Below are 22,595 nucleotides of genomic sequence, written 5' to 3'. Positions count from 1 at the left end.
AACCCTAAAAATTATTTAATAAATAATTATTTTGGCTAGAAATGTCCTATTTTTGACAGATCCAGTATAATCTTTTAGGGGTTGCTCCCTAGCTTGTAGCAGATACATTAAAGCTAACTCAAATAACTGATTCCAGCACATACAAAATGTAACAAAATAACTGACTTCTGCACAAATCCTACATACTATTTAGTTAGGACAGGGGGGAGCCAAATTAGGCTCACAGCAAATATAGGATGTTGGCAGACGCATAGTTAAGTTACCAGCTTTGGATAATGGTCAGATACCTGCAGTACAGATGATTCTTGATGCTTGAACATGGCCATTAAATTTCCTTACGGCCCTTGCACCTGCAACATTATGTGTTGTATTTGGCGCTTACATGTGCTTCAATGTATACAGGCTGATCAGGTCTGGACGCATGGGCTGTGTTTGTTCCTGCAATCCCCAGCAGCGGAACTCATGAAGGATTAACCACAGGGAGAAGCAGGAACAAATGCCACTGTTGAGGTTGCCGCCTCACCCCTTTAATACTGGCCACATATTGCAGTCTGTGGAAAGCAGGACTCAAGTGCCACAGATTGTAGTTTATACCAGTGCTGTCCAACAAAGTCTGGTATAGACCCAATGCCCAAGCATTACAGATACTGAATATCATCTCCACAGTATTCTTATGTAAAGTGATGGAACACATGGTTCTTTAAGGATAACGTGGCACACATCTTATTTGTGGGCCCCCAAGAAATATGGGGTAGTAATACCTTTAAAGGAGAAGTCAACCCCTACGTGCAAAAATCCCTCCCCTGTGTAGGCTCCCCCTGGGCAAATGCCCCTAACTTGTTATTTACCCCTCCGTGCAGGTCCTCTCCTGCTGCGTTCACAGCAGCCATCTTCTCCCGAGCGCTCTTCTTCCTGGATTCAGCACGGTTTTCTGGCTCATGCGCAGTAGGAGGCGTTTGGTGGTGCTAATCTACTGCGCATGCGCCGAAAGTCACAAAGTAAGAAATCGTAAACTTCGTGACTTTCGGGCGCATGCGTAGTTGGAGGCATTTGCTGGTACGGAGCTACTGCGCATGGGGGCAAGTAGGGAGGGGGGGGGCCTACACAGGGGAGGGATTTTTGCACTTAGGGGTTGACTTCTCCTTTAAGTGGATAAACTTGAATATAATAAGGCAGGCAAAAATGAAAAAGTCCAAAAAAAGTGAATATTTTTACTTATAATTACGAAGTACAGGTATGGGACCTGTTATCCAGAATGCTCAGGACCTGGGGTTTTCCAGATAATGGATCTTTCCGTAATTTGGGTCTTCATGCCTTAAGTCTACTAGAAATTCATTTAAACATTAAATAACCCCAATAGGCTGGTTTTGCTTCCAATAAGGATTAGTTGTATCTTAGTTGGGATCAAGTACAAGCTACTGTTATATTATTACAGAGAAAAAGGAAATCATTTTTAAAAATTTGGATAAAATGGAGTCTATGGGAGACAGCCATTCCATAATTCGGAGCAATCTGGAGCAAGCAGTAACGTTCACGAAGATCCGCAAGTTAGTGTAGTTACATCCCTTCACCATAGTGCAATTTCGCCTGGCGTCAGTGATGGAACTAGGTGGGGGCGTGCAGCCGGGCTCCGCCTCCCACCCTCGTCCGTGCAGCGCTGCAGCCAACTCCAGCCAGCGTGACTGCCGGCGGGCCCTGCGGGGGTGTGGGCCCTGGCCCAATTGCACCCCCTGCTCCCCCGGTAGTTACGTCACTGCCTGGCGTAAGGGTGAAAAGTAGCACTAGAGTAGGTCCACTCCGCTAGCGACTTTATGCCAGCAGCCGTTAGTAAATTGGCGAAGTGGCAAATTTTCGCTAGCGTTTGTCACTTCGCCCTTTAGTAAATTTTCCCCAATATCTAGCTTGTAGGTGGGCGGTAAAATGCTTGAAGATACCCCAGCACTGACTAGCATGATCATTACCTCTCAAAAATGCAGTAGTGTTTCTGCCAGCAAAGGTAAGGGTTAATTCTTTTTTCACCCATCTAATCAAAGGAAGGGAAATTCCTTTTATTGACCCTGCCCCCACTCAGTCTTGTTGCCTGAGCAAACAAGTTTATTGTGCTTCTTGTCAACCTGATTTGTGGCTGCAACTTGCTGTGTCAGTAATGCAAAATGTAAGGGAAGGGAATGAGGATCCCAGTTGCTGGAAACACTAGTTTACCCTGGAGCACTAGTTACTCTCAGAGTATCCCCCTTAATTAGCACCAGCAGAGAAGCTTCCTATGAGGGCTGTGTGAAGGAGACTGGATCTGCAGCATGGGAAGAGAGAGCAGAGTGTTGCCTAGCAACATATATACACAGACACAGTGAGGAATCAACTTCTACCACAGTTCAGCCGTGAGACACTAACACACACTAACACAGAGGTAAGTTGCCGTCAATTACTACAGGGCCAGGGGGTGGCTATCCTGAAAGTCTGACCAGATTTTTGTGCTGACTTTGGAAGATTCCACTGTTTACCTAAATTAAATTCAGATTCTCCTTGTAATTCTTGCTTTGCTTCGACATATACTTTGTAGGGGAATTGTAAGGCGAGCGGCTCTGTGAGGGAATATATTGCTAGCCGCCCTGCACAACAATGGTGCGTCTAACAGTGGATCTGGTCATGAAAAACAGCAATGTACTAAGGAACCGGAAAGACGAATCTCTCGCTCGGCACCTAAGAAGAATAACGCACTTAAATTTTTCAAATAAAAATATCGACGAAGTTGTAAGTATTCATTGGTCTCTTAAGCTTTTGAAACCTGAATCCAAGGGCTGAATTAATGTTTGGGGCTGCCCTAGGTACCAGATTTTCGTCTGCCCCCTCCTCTCCCCGGTCGGCACTTTTGCAGGCAGTATTATATTATCAGTGCTTTGTTATTGAGTATGTATTGTTATAATACACAAGAGCCATGAATATCCTGTAAATGATATCCTTATAAAAGGTGACTTGTGATGTCATCCGTTATAAACGGTGAGTAGTGATGTCATTTTTGCCACATGACTCCTAAAACTTGTGTATTATAATAAATAAAGTACCCCTTGTTGGAAAATGAGGATATTAGAAGTAACCTCAGAGTTCCATGACCTTTATAAGGTCATGGAACTCCTCATTGACTTATAATATCCTTATATTTTATAATAGGTTGTACTTTATTCACTATATATTTCTTCCACTTTCCTAGCGGTGTTATCAGGGCTGGAACTATGGGTCGGCAGAAGAGGTGCCTACATAGGGTTCATTGATAAAGGAGTGCTGGGCAGGAACCTGTCAAAGTGTCTTCTGTGTACCCCTAGTTCGTGTTTGCGTATCTCTGTCTTCTTCCCTCCCCTCTGCCGCTCTTCCCTGTCGCTCTCCCCTGTCACCATAGCTCCCCAATGTGACATCACGGTGCATGTGTCCACTCACACACGGGGGGGACCAGGTTGCCTAGGCTGCCTGGTCACCTTGTAGTAGTGATGCTTGACCCACGCCAACCATAACCCTTAGCAAACCAAGACTGACCCACTGCACCACAATGATTTATATACTCAACCCACCCATCTCTGATGTAACTAGAAACAATAAATCATTGCGGCACGCCATTTTGCCTGTGAGAAATGTAGCTTAAAATAAGGCAGGAAAGGTCACAGGGGCTGTACAACTACAACCCACTGCTCAGGCAGTTGGTCAATCTGAACCCACCCCCCCAGGTGTTGGTCAGACCCACGCATCACCCGTATCGAGTGTTAGAAACATTTTATACTGTGTTACAAAGAGATTTTCTGCAAAATAACCTAAAGCTGCCCATAGATCTTTTCATTATCGTTAGACCAAGCTTATCTTAAAATGATGGTTTAAATGTACAATTTGTCCATCCAACTAAAAAGACCATTTCAAGCAATGTTGTCTAGTTGAAGCCAGAAAAACGGAGGTGTCAGTTGAGCTGCCTGATTGGCCTTTCAAACAATTGGACAATAGATAGATTTCACTGTGACCGATGAAAATTTTCTAATCTGGCTGATCAATTTTCTGACCAATGTCGGACAAAAAATTGTTGGATGCACGATCGTTCGATTCCCACTAACCTCATGATAATTTGATGGATTGGTTGGGTTGCAATAAAATCGGTTGTTCATCAAACAAAAATCTTTGCGTCTATGGGGACCTTTACATGAATTTTCTTTATAGTCATACAAGATCCTTGAAAGAAATTTTTAAAAAAAATTCTCAGGGTTTTCTTTGATTAAAATAAATCTGTTTTAGTAAAACCTGAAGTGGTCTGGGCTGTCTTATGTTTGTTGGACAGTGCCTTATTTCTCGCAATTGATTGCACTTTTAGCGTTATACAGCAATAAAAGTTTACATGCTCAGTTTATACTTCTCAGTAACTTTTTATTGAATTTGCTTGGCTTGTTTATTGTAACCAGTATATCAATTCGCTGAGAAATGCAGCTCTATAATTATGTCTTTTCTGTGGGGTTGGGTCCCAAGTCACTTCACCTTTAACTCTGGTTTCAAAATAAATAACTGTGTGATACTTTAACATTCTCAAGTTTTAGTAATAAAAGTGACACCTCCACTTATAAATGTGGTGTTCTAACGTGATGTGTTTTAGCCATCGACAATTCCTTCTATTACTGGCAACATGCCGAAATCACTGGGCTTTTTTATTTTAAACATAATACTCTGATAAGGATCTTAATATTTAAAGTAAATTACATTTACAGGAGCACTTTTAAACTGTGGCATGTATTTAAATGTTATGCAGACCTTTCCTAGAAAGTTAAATTACATAACTTTAGAAATGTTTACTTGTATTATTTACTTAGTAAGGCCAAAGCAAATGTTCAGTTTTTAGCCATGTGATGTTTACATTATAGTACAGACCCCATTTTACATTTTTCAGGGGACCAGAAAAAAATGTATGGAAATCAAGCACAAAGATTACATATATTTATATTGACTGAAAGAGATAGAGGGCCCTGCTAGTTAGTGCTTACAATCTTAAAAGAACAGTTTAGTGGAAACAGTCTTTTATTAAAGACAAGTCTGTTAAAATGTCTTGTACTTTCTATAAAAAACCTTAGTCGGGTAGCTAGTGACATTTTTAAAGGTTACAGTTATCACCTATTACTCTTTTTTTTCCCATCAATTATAATACATGAATGTAACTAATAATTAGGTCACCGACTACAATTTATACTTTTTCATTAAACCAGTGTCATCTTCATTGATAATTGAAAAATTGATAGATGAAGGTGATAACATAACAAGCACTATTTTACATATTCGTCCATTGACTTGTAATTTAAATAAACTAAAATTCTAATGAAGTACAATAGCTCAGATACCTAAAATTAGATTCAGGTTCACCAGATCAGATACAAGTGAGAATATCGGTGGAGAGGATCTTGGAGAAACCTGTTATTTAAATTTGAGACATTTTGTTTGTTCTTCGTTGATAAAGTGTGATGTCATACAAAAGGGATGGGACAGAGCAGGCATGTGCCTTTAAATACAGGTTTTATTTCATCTGCATTTCAATCCCTGAATCCTTCATGAGAGATTCCGCCAAATACTAAAATCCTAATTTGCAGGAAAGGAAAAACATTTTTTACTTCCTTGTTTTGTGACGAAAAGTCACAGGATTTTCCTTCTCGACCCTAATTTAAATATGCCAATTAAGATTCGGATTCAGTTCGGCAGGCACAAGGATTCGGCTGAATCTGAATCCTGCTGAAAAAGGCTGAATCCGAAATCCCGAACCGAATCCTAGATTCGGTGCATTCCTAATTCTGCCCGTCAGACACACAGGAGGGTGTAAAATTGGTTGCAATGGATTTCAGAACAGTGAAAATGTGTTATTTGGAGTCATGACACACGATTCTAAATGTAGCTGTCTGATAAGTCTGGGTTTGCCGGATGCCATGAGAATGCTACCTGCCTGTATGTGTAATGGTTACTTGAGAGTTTGGTGGAGGATGAATATGTGCTGTCACACTGTGTAGTGATGGGCGAATTTATTCAGCAGGCATGGATTCACGACAAATTGGCGGATTCTTCAGACGGCGGATGTTTACTTTCCGACGGCGCCATTCACTTTAATGCATTTGGACACGAGTCGCGCGTATAAAAATTGTCGCACATGTCAAAATTGTCGCACATCAAAATAATGTTGACGCCCATTGACTTCAATGCGTTTCGTGAATTTCGCAGTGAAGCGAAACGGGACAGATTCGCCCATCACTAGTGCTATGTGTATGTTTAATGGTTTGGGCTAGAGCGCCTCATAATACTTAATGCAAACCTTAACTTTACCATATACAATAACATATTTGACAATGCCTTGTTTTGTAGCAACAATTTGGGAAAAGCCCTTTTGTTTTTCAACACAATAAGTAAGGAATGCACAGAAAGTACAAAATTATTGCACATTAAATAACTAACATCTTTGTTTTTTTTGTAGGAAGACTTAACAATGTGCAGAAATCTTACTGTCTTGTATCTGTATGACAACAATATTAATCAGATCAAAAATCTGGGATCAAACCTTACACATCTGTATCTTCAGAACAACTGCATCTCCTGCATTGAAAATCTCAGTGGCTTGAAAAGACTTGAAAAACTGTAAGCAAATTGTTTTTTTATTTATTATTTCTGAAACACTATAAGCCTGTCTTTTAAATATACTATACACATTGCAGGGTTGCATCAATTTCATTACAAACCTGCTTGATGCTCACGTGGTGAAATGTTGTTCTTTATGCCTGTGAATGTGAATGACCTTAAAGGGGTTGTTCACCTTTAAATTAACTTTTGGTTTGATGCAAAGACTGATATTCTGGGACAATTTTCAATTGGTTTTCATTTTTTATTATTTGTGTTTTTTTTTGTTATTTAGCATTTTATTCAGCAGCTCTCCAGTTTGCAATTTCAGTAATCTGGTTGCTAGGGTCCAAATTACCCTAGCAACCATGCATTCATTTGAATAAGAGACTGGTATATGAATAGGAGAGGCCTGAATAGAAAGAGAAGTAATACAAGTAGCAATAACAATACATTTGTAGCCTTCAGAGTATTTGTTTTTTAGATGGGGTCAGTGACCCCTATTTGAAAGCTGGAAAGAGTCCAAAGAAGAAGGCAAATTACTATTAGCCATTCTATAACATACTGTAAGTAACACATCGTGCCTTTAACCTGGGCAGTATTAGCAGCTGGTGGTACCTTAGGCATGGATTGGCCTCTCCCTTTCATTCCCAATCAGTGCAAGCTCAAAGACCATAGAGCTAGAAGACAAGAATGTGCAATCTACATTGCTCTCATTAAAAAAATATCTGTATGTTGAGCTTTAGATTATATGTTTCTGGTCAGCTTGTGAATATGAACTAATTTTACGCTATACTGTAATGCAGTGGCTAACCTTGTCCAGATGCAGATTGCAAGGCTAGTTAAAGATGCTTTTTTGCTTTTAGATTTTTTTACTTCCTATATGTTGTCTACATTGATTATGCTATTGTGTTTTTTCCTTCCTTTTTTGGAGTTTAGGGCGGTGAACTATCTTTCTCTTGAGTTGTGCACGAATGACAGCACACACAACACACAACGGATCACACCACATTTTATTGTTTGCAAATACACAATTTAGTACATGGATCCAATGAGCTGTTTCTTAGTGAAGGCAAAGGATCTCATTTACATTAGTTAATAGCAGCTGCATCTTCTGAACATGCTCCTTGACTACACGGCCGACTTGAATGCGTTTCCGTCGGATCTGACGCTGGGCGACAAAATGCCCACGTCAGATGTATTTAATACAAAAGTCAAATGGTGTCGCAAAGCGACACGACTGTCGGATGCAGACACAGTGTGCAACATTTGCATCCGACAACCGTGTCGCGTCGGACGAACGCTGCGACACCATGCGACTTTTGTATTAATTACCTTGTTTCCCATCGCATCCAGGCGGTTTGTCGCCCAGCATTGAATCCGACGGAAACACATCCAAGTCGGCCATGTTGTCCCACCCTTATGTGTGAAATGGTAACTGCTGTTTTTAACAAACAAGTAAATCTAAAGGTTAACTGAATCCAGCTATAATGTATAAATGATGACATCAGTTTCAGTCTGCGTAATGCAGTCTCTGATACAATTCAGTTATCAATGCAGTGTGCCTGCCACAATCGCATCTAATGCATTAAAGCATGCACAATTGCACAAGTGGTTTTTTTGCCAAATCGTGCTCATGTTGTGTTCAAAATTGTCTGAGTTGGGATTGGCCCATCAGTGTTTGTGATTGATTTTTCTAGTGGCACCCTTTGACACAGTCTGAAAGCATTGGATTAACGCAATATTAACAGTGGCAGTAGTTTCAGGGTTGAATTGAGTCATTACACCCAGACACAAACCAGTTTGGTTAATGAGTGCTTTTATACATAAAACATAAACTTCTGCTCAGATTGCAAGTCCATGTCGGACATGAATAAACCAATTCACATGTTTAGCTGGAGGTGATCTAACTACTGCTAAACTGTATCAGTGATATATGTACAGGAATGGGACCTATTATTTAGAATGCCTGGGACCTGGGGGTTTCCCGATAATGGATCTTTCCGTAATTATACCTTAAGTCTACTAGAAAATCTGTTAAAACATGAAATAAACCAAATCAAAAACCAAATTGGCTGATTTTGCTTCCAATAAGGATTCATTAAATCTTAGTTAGGATCAAGCACAAGCTACTGTTTAATTATTACAGAGTAAAAGGAAATCATTTTTAAAAAAAAATTTGATCATTTGGATAAAACTTCAGTTTATGGGAGACAGCTTTTCCATAATTGGTAGCTTTCTGGATAATGGGTTTCCGGGTTAATGGATCCCATACCTGTAGTGAGGACCAGCGATGAAGAGAATAGCAGAGGACAAATTCTGATTCATTATGCAAATTTTTATATTTGTTTTCTGCCCTCTTAAGAAACATGAGCGTTACTTACACTGAACTTCTACTGGGAAACATGAGGGGGGGAATGCAAACTGCAAATACATAACAAAAATAGAAGACAACTAAAAAAGCCATTCAGTCGGGGTCATTTATCAACACTGGGCAAATTTGCCCATGGGCAGTAACCCATGGCAACCAATCAGATTGCTGCATTCATTGTTCTACGTGCAGCTGGTTTCAAAAAGCTAATCACTGATTGGTTGCTATAGGTAACTGCCCATGTGCAAATTTGCCCAGTGTTGATAAATGAGCCCCAGTATGTTTAACATTTTTTGAAGGTGAATGACACCTTTAAAGGAGAACTAAACCTCCGTACCAAACATCCCCCCCTTAACTGCCTGGCATTGCCCCCCCCTCCCTTTCTGCCCTGTGCATCAGTAAAAGAAAAAAAAAAAAACCTGACCCTAAGATGTAGTGCAGCAGCACTCCAGGGCACCATCTTCCTCCACTTCGTATCCTTTCGTAACTCAATGCCAATCTGTGCATGCGCAGCTGAAGCCGATTCCTGACTTGGCCCAACTGTGCATGTTCCCGCAGATTTCGTGTGGGCGTTAGAGTTCCGAAAGAATATGAAGCTCTGCATTTTAGGGTCAGATTTTTTGACTAATGCACAGCGCGGGGAGGGAGAGCAATGCCAGGCAGTTAATGTTTTTTTTGGCATGGGGGGGGTTTAGTTCTCCTTTAAAAGATCCATTTTTGCTTTAATATTTCAACAGCTATTTTAGAAGGGGCTTTTGTTTGCAAAAAAAAACAAAAACATTTTGATGTCTGTTTTGTAGGTATCTGGGGGGAAACTGCCTCACAGTTGTTGAGGGTTTAGAAGGGCTGAGAGAACTGCGTGAGTTGCACATTGAAAATCAACGACTTCCGCCTGGAGAGAAATTACTGTTTGATCCACGGACTCTTCACTTCCTTGGTGTAAGTAATTGTTCCTGTTTGATGGGAATTTCAGAAGATGCAAGACGTCAATAGGCCCAGGCATCGTTGACATTTTGGCAAAAATGTTTTTTGCTGTTTTATTTTTTTCCCCAACAACTTTAAAAATCATCTTCATATTATAATAAAATGATAACCCTCTGAATAACTGGGTGGAACTATAATGTTGATAATAAAAGAGTGGTTTAAGTTCTAAATAATTTTTATAATAGTAAATCCCTGTTTAAGCTCTTATGCACAGTTCCAGCCTCTGTTGAAATGATCGAAGAGGTTCAGCAGCCCTATTAAAATAAATAAATTCCATGTGAGGCCATGTTGATGAATCTGTGGCCTTGCATAGTCTCTGGGCTATAAGTTGCGTTAATGTCTGAATGTGTGAAAAGTGATACTGTATTATGACAGGGCCACAGAATATGGATAGGGCACACCTTTCCATTGGAGATACGCTATGAGGAATGGTTTAAGTTATTATGCAGGAAGATAAACAGAGTGAGATACCAATTATGGCGTTTTACAATTAGTGATGGGCGAATAAATTCGCCTAGCACAAATTTGCGGTAAATTTCCGCGTTTCGCAGTCGGCAAATGAATTCGCAAATCTCCTGTGAAAATTCCCCCGGCGTGCGTCAACACTATTTGGACGCCCATTGACTTTAATGCCATCGTCAACTTGGACGCGATCGTGAATTTCCGATGTTCACGATTTTTCATGAAAATGTCCGAATTTCACGATTTTTGTAGTGAAAATGTCCAATTTTAACACTTTTTGTTGTGAAAATGTCAGATTTTCACGTTTTTTGTTGTGAAAATCTTACATTTTTACGTCAAAAAATGTGAAAATCTGACATTTTCACGCCAAAAATTGTGTGAAAATAAACGTTAAAATTTGAATTTTATGCCGGCGTCCAAGTTGTCCAAGATTTTTGTCGTGAAAATGTCAGATTTTCACAATTTTTGGTTGTGAAAATGTCAGAATTTCATAGATATTCGATGGAAATTTGCGAATTTATTCTGCGAAGCCAAACGGGAGAGATTTGCCCATCACTATCTACAATACTATAGAATAAAATCTCATATAAACAGGAAATGTGTTGCCAAGTAATAACTTATTTGTAGGTACTGGTTGAACATATACAAAGTTATTTTAGCTATATGATATAACTGATCACAAGTTGTGTCTTTACAGTTTCTGAGCATTTCTAGTGCTCTTGTTAAGTGCTATACAGTTGGTAGCAAGAGTTACTGTGGCATTTATCAGTGCATAAATAATTACATTTTTATTCTTCTAGATATCCCTTTCAGTGTTGAACATTAGCAACAACAATATAGACGAGCTAAAGGACTTGGCTGTATTAGAGAATTTAACACAGTTTGTGGCTGCTGATAACCAGCTAAAAGAAATTAAGGTAAATGACACTTGCTTCTCTCTCTCACTCCCTTTTATGAATTCCGAGCTGTCTGTGAAGAGTGATTATACTCTGGATAGAGACATGCAAACTTGCGTCAAACTATTGCATGAATGCAGGGCAAGCGGAATAATTGAGATTGCAGGCAACACATTGAGGACACACATTCTCTCCCAACTTCTTGCCTGCAACTATTTTGTCAGATTAATTCGTTCTTGGGCTCAGGAAGGAGAGGGGACACGGTAATGGGATCAGTGGCGAAACTAGAGTGTGCCAGGCACCCCTGCCCGGTGCACACCGATCCCCATCCTCCCACCCACTTGCCATCTTGCCTCTGCCCTGCCCCCGTCCCGCCTCTTCCCTGCCCACATCCCACCCCACTCCCACTCGACTTGCTTCCCCCTTCCTCACCAGTTAGAGAGAGCAGCTGGGGAGGAGGGGAGTTATTAGCTATAGAGGAAGCAGACCCAACAGTTTGCCCCCCCCTGCAAGGGTCTGCTTCGTCTATAGTTACACCCCTGAATGTGTAGGGTTGCCACCTTTTCTGAAAAAAATACTGGCCTTATTTATCTTTTTTCCCTATTGGGATCAACCATCATTTTTACTGGCAAGGCTGGTAAAATACCGGCCAGGTGGCAACCCTAACCAGAAGTGGGGCAAGTCCAATAAACATGGGACTTCTGAGCCATTTTTTCACTTTGCCCCTAAAATTGTTAGAGCTCTATGGAATACTAAGTTTTTAAACACAGTACTGCATCATATGTTAATATATTTAATATCTTTTTACACTATCTTTGATACTGTTTTAATAGAAATACTGGTAGTGTTTTCATTTCCAAATATTGTAAGTAGCAGCTGTCTATTAAACGCTCTCCCCTCCTTTGAGGGTATCCATGTCTGCAATGCCTTCATGCCACTTGCAGTACATATAAATGAGGAATGCAGGTCAAGCTTAGCATTCCCTAGTCATACTGACCATTTTAGAAATAAGAAATAAAATGCACAAAATATGGAATATTCCCAATTTTAACATTGGGAATTTTTTATTATTACAGCTCCCGCCCACATAATGCACATTTCATGCTTTGTACCTTGGTTATTTGCACTATAGCTGTTTGTTTACTCCGTCAAATAAATGCAATATTTACACAAATCCTGTAGCAGCACATTTGTATTAAATAGTAATAGTTTTCCATTTAAGTTTGGATTCCTTGGCGCATTTCCACAGTTTGACTGACGTGATATGGTTTATATATTCCCATGCCATTTCTATATTCAATGTGCCATTAATGTATGCAACTTCTGTACAGCATTGATTATTAGAAAAACAGAACCAAAAAGATGGATTCATTTCGTTCATGACCTAGTCAAGGCCCAAGACACCGATATTGATTTTGTCTTTTCCCACAGAGATTATGACAGATAGTCAAGCGCATGACAAATGACTCAAGTCAAAGTGAAGTACTCAAAGCAGACATTCCCAATAATAATGATGCCACATAGTTCAAATACAGGTTCATAAATGAGCGGCATTAATGGTATAGAAGGCTAATGCCAGTGGTGTATCCCTTGTGTGTTCATTTTGATTTGTTTGCAGGACAAATCAGTAACCTCTAAATGATAGCCTGACGTGATCATTTATCAAATAGAGACAACCTCCAAAGAAACTGCTCCCTTTAGCAAGTGTTATTGGAAATCTGGAAATGAACGCACTTTATTAGAGACAGGAAGGCAATAAACAAGTAGAGCGTATCCAAAGAGGTAATCATATTTCACCACAGAATTAGTGTATTCTAACATAAACATACAATAGGACCAGAATGTTCTGGGTCATTTATCAACTGAGTAGCAGTTGGCAAAAAAAAAAAAAAAATTGCTTGAGAGTAGTAATGTATTAATCAAAGGCTGCTGCTACAAATTGTGCATTTCGTTGTAATGTATCATTTTCTGCTTTCCTTGATGAACATTATAAATCTAAATCTCCTAAAAAATAAACACAACTGACTTGTGATTCTTCTTCACACGCCGTAAGTACAAACAATGAAATCAAAAATAATAATGCAATGTTTTATTACACATTACTCAGGAAAATATTTTTTTTATAACCCCAGTAGTACAACGGACATGGGAAGTTTCTTGCATATAATAAATTACTTATTTAGATGGTTTTCATTATAGCTATCCGTGACATTATTCATATGTGAGGAAGCATTAAGCAGTGTCAGCTGGGGATCATTCGGAAATACTCACTTTGGCATTCGCAGACTGTCCAAATCTGATGTCACTAGGATTTGCCATAGGAAACTCATGCCTCATACATTTGTATGGAAAGAGATGCCAGCCATGTAAGGGTGATTTAGATGCCTCTCACTTGGAGTAATGTGGTGGTCATAACACCTGAGAGGCAATTTATTATGCCCTGCCATTTATTTACTGATCGCCAACCCATGGGTAAAAAAAACCCTGCAATATTTTCCAAACTACAAAAATTATGTCTAGCATATAAAGGGGCAGATTTACATAGGGTTGAATATCGAGGGTTAATTAACCCGCGATATTCGACTGCCGAATGTAAATCCTTCGACTTCGAATATCTAAGTCGAAGGATGTAGCGCTATTTCTACGATCAAACGATTCGAAGGATTTTAAACCATCGATCAAAGGATTTTCCTTCGATCGGAAAATTGTTAGGAAGCCTATGGGGACTAACATTGGCCTCGGTAGGTTTTAGGTGGCGAACTAGGGGGTCCAAGTATTTTTTAAAGAGAGAGTACTTCGACTATCGAATGGTCGAATAGTCAAACGATTTTTAGTTCGAGTCGTAGTCGAAAGTTGAAGTAGCCATATTCGAAATCCTTCACTCGAAATTCGAAGTATTTTTTCTTCTATTCCTTCACTCGAGCTAAGTAAATGGGCCCCAACGTGTCTGAATCCATTCTTCCAGCATGCGATTTGCAGTGGGATGTACGGATTGAGATGGCTGATAGATGAGTAGTGCTGAGCACTAGCAGCTGAACTTATTTTGGGCAATTAACTCAGATGTCATCTTTGAAAGATTAGTCAATTTTCTAAAAACTTTCCTAACTATAAGGGTAGGACTCCACGAGCGTTTTCGGCGCAATATGACGCGCTGCGACAAAATGCATGCGACTTGTCGCATGCAACAAATATAAGGTAAGTAAAAGAATTGACACATCGTTGATCCGACGCGACACGACTGTCGGACGCTGGCGCATCGTTTGCACATGTGTTTTGTCGCAGCACGTCAGCTCGTGCCGGAATCATTCATGTAGTCCTACCCTTAGAAAAATATTCCTGAAGTTCATTAGGGAGAGTTTTAATAAACAGGGAAATGTAGAACTGGGAATCCATATTTGTGCCATAGCTATAAATTGACAAATGTAGGTCACCCAGAATTTGAAGTTTGGCTGTACACCCTGTTAGCTGAATCTTTTTCACTGGATTTAAAACTCCAGGCAGCACATCAGCAACCAGATTATATAAGCCTGCTGGGGTTTTGGAAGTGATCTAACTTGTGACTTTCTGCTAACGTTCCCATCTCAGACTTCACTTCCAAGTCTATAAACATTTCACTTTGTCCTCTGACGTAAACAGGGTTTCTTGCCAAAATCCACTTTGTGTGCAAATTGACAGGTGGATTACTGTTCTCTGTGCAAACAAATGTGTTGTAGGGGTGGAAATTGGAATTTTCTACATGGTGTTTATATGTGTGGCAATGGCTTTAGGGCAGGACTCCACGGACGATTCCGACGTGCTGCGCAAAAACGCAGGCGTCACGTCTGATGTGACAGAAATAAGGCAAGTAATGCTATTGTCGGATCGTGTTGCATTGTTGATGCGACACGACACGACTGTCGGATGCAAACGCAGTGTGCAGAGTTTTTGTGCAGCGTGTTGGATCGCACCGGAATCGTTCATTGGGGTCCTGCCCATATTGTTTAAGTCATAGACAGGGTAAACATAGCAGAAAAAAGCCTGCTAGCAGCCACAACCCGTTGTTTTTTTAAACAACTAATTTTTGAAAAGTATGTTGTACCATGTTCGCCATAGATCAGAACAGGAGGAGTGATACTTTTTATTGGATAACAAAGTAGATAACAAGATGCAGGCTTTAAAAATGAAAGTTATTGTAAGTCACTAAACTTTTAATTTTTGAGCAATGTTGAATACTGAAGTCAATTATATTATGCTGTGTGGTATGGCCAAATCTCCTTGTCCTTCAGACCAAAAGTCAGCTCTTGCCTTTAAATAAGTTGTTCATGTAAGGACATGTAAGCCCCTCACACAAAAATGTGATCACTGAAGAGCTCTTTGAAATCTCTAAATACCTGCCACTCTAGTAAGTCTGCAGTATCCCCTTAATCACTTAGGATTCCTTCTGCTCCTCTTGCCCACTCAGCCCCCCCCTCGGGAATTTCCTTTGGCTGTTGACTCATGAGCATGCTCAGTTCAGATTAATAAACACACCCTCCAGTCTAACCGCAAATGAAGAGATGGCATTGCTGGTTCCCATAGAAACTCTGCTCTAGCTGTCTGCTCCGATTTGTAAAACCTAACCCCTCTCCTGAGCTCAGAGAAACCATTACAGTGCTCAAGCCAAGCAGGTTTATCTGAGTAAATTCTACCTGTGTTAGCCTTCTGTCTTCAATTGTGTGAGCTTTACATCGCCTACAGTATGTGCTGTTTGCAGATATAAATGCACTGATGATGTGTTGGAGTGAAAATGGCCCACAAGTGAAAGCTGCTATTTGTTTCAGGGAAATGTAATGATGCTGGACAACTGAGGGGATGTATGCAATACAAATAATGCCATTTGGGTGGGGGAGATATGCCCAGCTTATATATATATGGCAGGAAAATGTAGGCTTTATATGTCCTTTAAGTTAATATGAAGTAGAGAGTGATAATCTCAATCATGAATTTGTTTTCATGTCTTATTGTTTGAGGTTTTTGAGTTATTTAACTTTTTATTCAGCAGCTCTCCAGTTTACAGTCTGGTTGTTAGGGTACAAATTGCCCTAGCAACCTTGCATTGATTTGAATAAGAGACTGGAATATGAATAAGAGAGGGCTCAAATAAAAAGATGAGTAAAAAAAGCAGCTATAACAATAAATATGTAGCCTTACAGAGCATTTGTTTTTTAGATGGGGTCAGTTACTCCCATTTAAAATCTGGAAGAATCAAATACTTTATAAAAAAAAAAGTAAAAATATACTAAAAGTAAAGGTGAACCACCTCTTTAAGTAATTATTGTTCCCATTATTATTATTATTATTATTATTATTAACATGTATTTATGTAGCACCAACATATTTCACAGCTCGTTTAAATAATAGTAAAAATAATTGTTTGTTTGCAGGATCTGGAATTTGTTCTGAGCAAATGGACGAAGCTGTGCAGAATGGATCTCAGTGGGAATCCAGTCTGCTTGAAACCAAAATATAGAGAAAAAGTTACAATCATCTCGAAAACATTAGGTAAATGTCAGTTTCTACCTTTTCATTTTGGATATAGACATGTGCAGTTTTATATCCATGTACAGGTTTACTCTTGTTCTGAATTCAAATATGCACTACATAAAACTTGTGGTGCTTCTTCTATGTTAAACAAAACAAAGAATTATCCCTGACAAAAGTGTATGATGATAACATCTTCCTGCAGTTGTATTCATGGCTAACATTATACTGTGGTGTTGGGGGGGGGCTATCAAACCATTATTTTGGTTCACTAAGGGTATTGTATTTGTGGAAACGGAGTATTGTACATGAGAAGGTAACTTTTTTTTTCTGAAACAATTTGTCAGAAATTGTGCACAAATTAATAATTTTCACTTTTTCTGATTAGAAATTCTTGACGGAAAGGAAATAAAAGAGATGGCCCGGCAGTTCTTACTTAACTGGAAGGCTTCAAGAATTAGCAAGAAGAAAAAAAATTTGGAGAACATGACTGGGCCGTCACTCTTGCCGCAATTATGTGAGACATTATGCCAATAATTCACTACGATTAGCAGCATGCACAATTCTGAGATAATGTAAAAGGATATTGCAAAGTATAGGTTCCTCTTCAGCAAAGCCTTGATTGAATACTCTTCATATAAACAGCTAATAATATTATGCAGTAGGGTTTTAGTCTCTGCTCTACTGACTCTGACTGATAGTAATATTTTGTCTATTCATCTAACAACCTAAAGTCAGCCTAAACCAAAAAAATGTAATGAAAGAAATGTTATTCTTAAAAAAACTTTTGGTATTAAATTTGTGAAGGCAATTGCTGCTGCAAGCTCTATGGGGCAAATTCACTAACCTCCGAAAATTCGCCAGCGACGGCTTCACTTACATCGCAACACTTCCCCAGGCATAGATTAGCCAGGACAACGCTAATTCACTAAAATCCGAAGTTGCGTCCAGGGCGCCGAACGCGGTAGTGTTACTGCAGCAAGCAAAGCGAAGTTGCGCAAGCATTGCCTCATTTGCATACGGCGGGAAGATAAAGTTGAATGGACGTGTGTATATATATATATATATATATATATATATATATATATATATATATATATATATATATATATATATATATATATATATATATATATATATATATATATATATATTACACTACACAAGCCCAGGGAACCTTAATAAAATAAAGTTGTTATAATGCCCTACACATGAGCCCAGTGTATAGTTTATGTGCCATATGTTAGGAAATGTAGGGGGGAATCCGAGTACCCCAGAAAAAATTTACGATCTTTTACAGCCTATCACCCTGAATAATGAAAAGTCTCCAGCGTTTTTTGGGGCTTAGAAAATTTTTCAACTATTTTTTGAGGAAGTCCTATCTACTCTATTGCACCTCGCCTGGTCTGAGGTGGCGAAGGCAAGTTTGGCGCAAGAGGTAACGTCCAGTAAAATCCGAATTTGCGAAGTAACGCTCTTTCGCCAGAGCGAATTTTCGCCAGCGTTAAGTCATTTCGCCCTTTAGTAAATTTGCCCCTATATGTCTAGTTTTTATATTTCTTGCACTTATGATTCTGACTCATTAAACATCTCGGCCTGTAACAGATTTCTGCTGTATTCAAGCTGCTTTTAATTGCAATTATACAAATAACTTTGAGAATTACATTTTCTTTTTTTTCATTGTGCAAAAAAAAAAAAATGTTGCAAATACACTGTGTACTGGAACTATGATCATTTGAATCTTTTCATATATACCACAGATGAATCTGACAATTATCGGTCACTTTTGCCAGTTTACAATCAGAATTTCAGGCATCAGCTTTTGGAACAACCAAAATATATTGTCATGGCGCATACACAAAGTTGTAACAAACACGGGCAGTTACAGAGATCAGCTGGGAAGAGAAACATCAGCGTCATTGAGGATATCAAGTAAGTTGTGCCTTATTCTGTATCTGTTGCAGCCAATTTTTGAATCCGTCACTCTGAAATGGCTCATTATTTGGCACTGACCTGCATTTGCCCAAGTGCCCTAGGACTGTTCCTTCCACTTTGTTAGGAAAGGCACTACGCATCATTGCCCAAGTACATTTGTTTGTGTTGCCCGGGCTGCTGTATACCAGCTAAACACAGATTGTGAAAACACAATGATGTTAAAGGGATACTGACATTTTTAGAAATCAATAAACAAATAAGGCTATGCAGGATTGAGTTGGTAAATGTAAATAAATGGAAAATAGATAAATGGAAATGGGTTGTACTGTGCAGAAGCTGCAATGTAAACATATTTATTTGACCTGCCTATTAATAGGAGCGAAGCAAGAGGAATGGAGTCCTTCAGTGGTTGTATCCCTGAATCTGAATGTGTTGGAGGACAACATGGCAATGAAAGGCCAGGGTACCCCACAAATTTAATAAACCTTTGGAAGGTAAGAATTCTTTTATAAAATAAAATAGCTCAAGTTTATTATGAAACATTTTGTCTCAGTGTCAGATACTATCCGATACCCATTGTAAGCAACAGTCCTGCCCTGCTTTATGGCTGAGATTTTTCCTAACAGAGCATAGATGTCTGAGCGCCTAACTTACCGTGAAAATTCAGCTTTAGTAAATTTGAAACTCTTTGAAATAAGGATTAAGGAAAATTCAATCTATTTTAATTCTGATATTCTGTAAGTTTTAAGCAGATCACCAGCTCCATCGCAGTAAAATGATTACGAGTTCATCGATTTAAAGCCAAAAGGAGTCAGGGCAGCAAAGCTGCAAGTGCTGCAGTACATGTCCCGCCTGATTCGCTCTGATTAGCATTTATTATATTAGCTGAAATGAGTAAGGGGACAAATCCACGATTGCACCACGTGAAGGTGGTGTGACTGACCCTTCCTAACTCTTTGCTTCAGGGCAGAGGGATGCTGCTGGAGCCTATGATCCAGAAAGTATATCCATAGTAGTCATATTGAAAGGAATGCCACGGTTCTCTTGTGTCTGTACACCCTGTACTTTGGACCTTATTCATCAAATCCAGCACATTCAAATTTCATTCATAACCCATGGACATGTTGCAAAGTGCAAAAATAGGTGCAAACCACCATATTTTTTTGCACCCTGCATCATAGTAAGTGCCCAGATCTTCAAATATATGGGATGCTGTACCTTTGGGCTGGTACAGAATAAGTACAGCATTTCACAATTTTAGTCAGGGGTCAATTCCCCATTAATTTTCTATATTTAATATCTCATTATATAATTATTATAAATGGAATTGTAGATATATATATATATAGATAGATAGATAGATAGATTAAAAATAAATACAGAAAAATACCATACTTTTTTTTTCTTTTTCAGGGAGAAAAGGATGAAACAGAAGGAATTCCCTGAAAAATACAGCAAGGCTGGTTATCTTCACCTATGAAAGGACTTGCCTATGACAACTAAACTTACTCCTAGTTTCCGCCAATAGATTGATATTTTCCACATTTGTCCTTTTCTGACAAGTCAGGAAGTTTTTTTTTTAACAAATTAACAGATTTATCAGAATTGAAAGATGTCCGTTTGTATGTGATTGACATTATATTTCCACCCCCCAATCAATATGAAGGGAAAGAGTTGGACAATTCTGTAGTTCCAGCACAGAAAAGAGATTGCTTTGTATGAAACACCTGATATTTCTTACTGGTTACTGATTGATAAATCAGATTTACCCTATATTTTTGGGTCATGGGGCAAGGTTGCATTGCAGCTAGCTTAGGATAAGTGCTGGCTAATATATCATATTCAGGTATCATTGATGGTCAGGAGTCAAGTGAGACAATGGCACCAGCAATAAGAGCCTCAAAATATTGATTGCATGACCAAGCATGTGGTCAAGAGTTGGTATAGTGTGTTCCATGTTCACCGATGTTCACTGTCATTTTTAAGCAACTGTCTATAGTGCTCAGGAAGTGCTTTTGGATAATTCCTAGCATGGGGCTTGCTAATTTACATCTTAGCTTTGCAATCAGCCTTAATACATTTTAATTTCTACTTCATGTTTAGTGTTTCTTTCTCATTTAAGCTAGAAACTGGAGCTTAATCTAAATATTAAATGAACCATCTCTCTCTAAATTGTGTCATTGAGATGCAGGTACTAAGGTCAGGGATGGCCTGCACCTGCCAATGCGGCAGCCATACCTATGGATTTAGTGCTCTTTTCTGGATATCTCCAAGTTGGTGGTTTTAGACTGGCGTAAGAGGAGACCAAAGCATTGCAAGAAGGCTGATGGCCCACTTGTTCCTTCTGAATTGTGCTAAGTACAGGGAAATACCAATACTGGAATAGTATCACGCTATGTCCAGACATGCTTTGAGAAACTTTGGGTACTATTCCAAGCTTTGAGCAGAAATGCACATAGAACATTGGAATACTTATTCCACATAGTTTTATTATAGTTTCCCTTTGGACAAGCTTGAAATATTGGCAACTTTGGAGAGGTGCATTACAGCCATGTTAACTCGGTAGTCCCTTTCAGACTTCTTTTAATAGAATTAAAAATAGTTAGACTGAAGGATAAGTCTTTTACTGAGGAAATCTAAAAGACTAGATGGGTATGGGGCATTGGATTACAATTGAGAAAAATTACCCATTATATCCCCACACAAGGCAGCATTCAAATGTATGGCTAGGCAGAGGATGGATCCAGTAAGTAACAAGGCTGTCACTGTGAGATCCCAAGACATTCTACTCATCACTGCCAGTGGAAATGACTTGGCTGACCCAATCATTTAAGATTTAATGTTCAATAATAGAACATAGATGGTAAGGTGATTCATGATTATTTTTGGCCATTTTCTCTTATTGTCTTCTCAATTATCCCATATTGTGTCCCTAAATTGTGAAAAATATGTCCCGATCCTTGGCAAAAACCACTGGATTGGAACCCAAAATAACTCTAAGCTGGTGTAGTTTAACCCTTCCCTTAAGCCGGGACAACCCCTGCCAGCACTGGTCTTCACCGACACACTTTTGGCAGCCGGTAGCTATCTGCTGCAAAACTGGCAGGGAACCTGTGCTCTTCAGAGTTAGGAACAGAACAAAAAATAAAGTAGAAAATAATGTTTTGGGCAATTTCAACCAGTCTTCTAAATAAGACCTTTCTTGTACTTAAACAAAAACAGACCCTTGCTTTCACATAAAACTTTGAGAAAATAAGCCTAAAAACCAAAGATTACTGTCGGTATATTTCACTCATTATATTCTCCCAAATTGCCCATAATTTGTGAAAAAGAACAGAATTTTAAAAATGCATGATTACTGTAAATTTTACTCACTGTCTTCTCCTAAATTAGCCCATGTTTTCTCCATATATTGTGAAAAATATGGCCCTAGTCTTTACACAAAACACTGGACCAGAACTAAGAATTACAATGTCTGTTTGAGTAACTGTGGGAGAGATGGTGTTTTCGAACTCCCCCCTGACATCATAGATCTTCACTAATATCCTTTTCAGGGCCCCAGAACTTTCTGATGTGGAACTGATAGGGAAACTACACATATCAAGGACTAGAGTAAATAAAGAGTTAAAAAAATTTTTTTGTTTAATTTCACCTTTGTCTTCTCCTACAGAAGCCCTTGTCTTATCCCGCCAGGACCCTCCAATTCCATTATAAAAAATATAATAAAATCTAACAATAACTGTTAGTATATTTCATCTATTATACGCTAATTTAGCCTTTTTGTCCTTAAATTATGAAGAATCTAGTTGTAGTTTTCACATAAAAACCTTTAAAAC

At 39.0% G+C, this 22,595-nt stretch overlaps 1 protein-coding gene across 1 annotated transcript; it reads left to right on the top strand.

Moving 5' to 3' along the window:
* The first annotated feature begins 2,376 nt into the window (after positions 1–2,376).
* ppp1r42.L (protein phosphatase 1 regulatory subunit 42 L homeolog) lies at positions 2,377–20,855 on the top strand. Its single transcript, NM_001095321.1, is given in 10 exon segments — positions 2,377–2,407; positions 2,561–2,751; positions 6,473–6,633; positions 9,784–9,922; positions 11,230–11,346; positions 16,728–16,845; positions 17,213–17,341; positions 18,585–18,756; positions 19,136–19,253; positions 20,173–20,855. Coding segments are annotated over 9 exon segments (1,119 nt in total). The 5' UTR covers positions 2,377–2,407; positions 2,561–2,619; the 3' UTR covers positions 20,206–20,855.
* The last annotated feature ends 1,740 nt before the right edge of the window (positions 20,856–22,595 follow it).

Source organism: Xenopus laevis, chromosome 6L, assembly GCF_017654675.1.
Source record: "Xenopus laevis strain J_2021 chromosome 6L, Xenopus_laevis_v10.1, whole genome shotgun sequence".
Taxonomy (NCBI): Eukaryota; Metazoa; Chordata; class Amphibia; order Anura; family Pipidae; genus Xenopus; species Xenopus laevis.
This window is presented reverse-complemented; position numbering and strand designations above follow the sequence as displayed.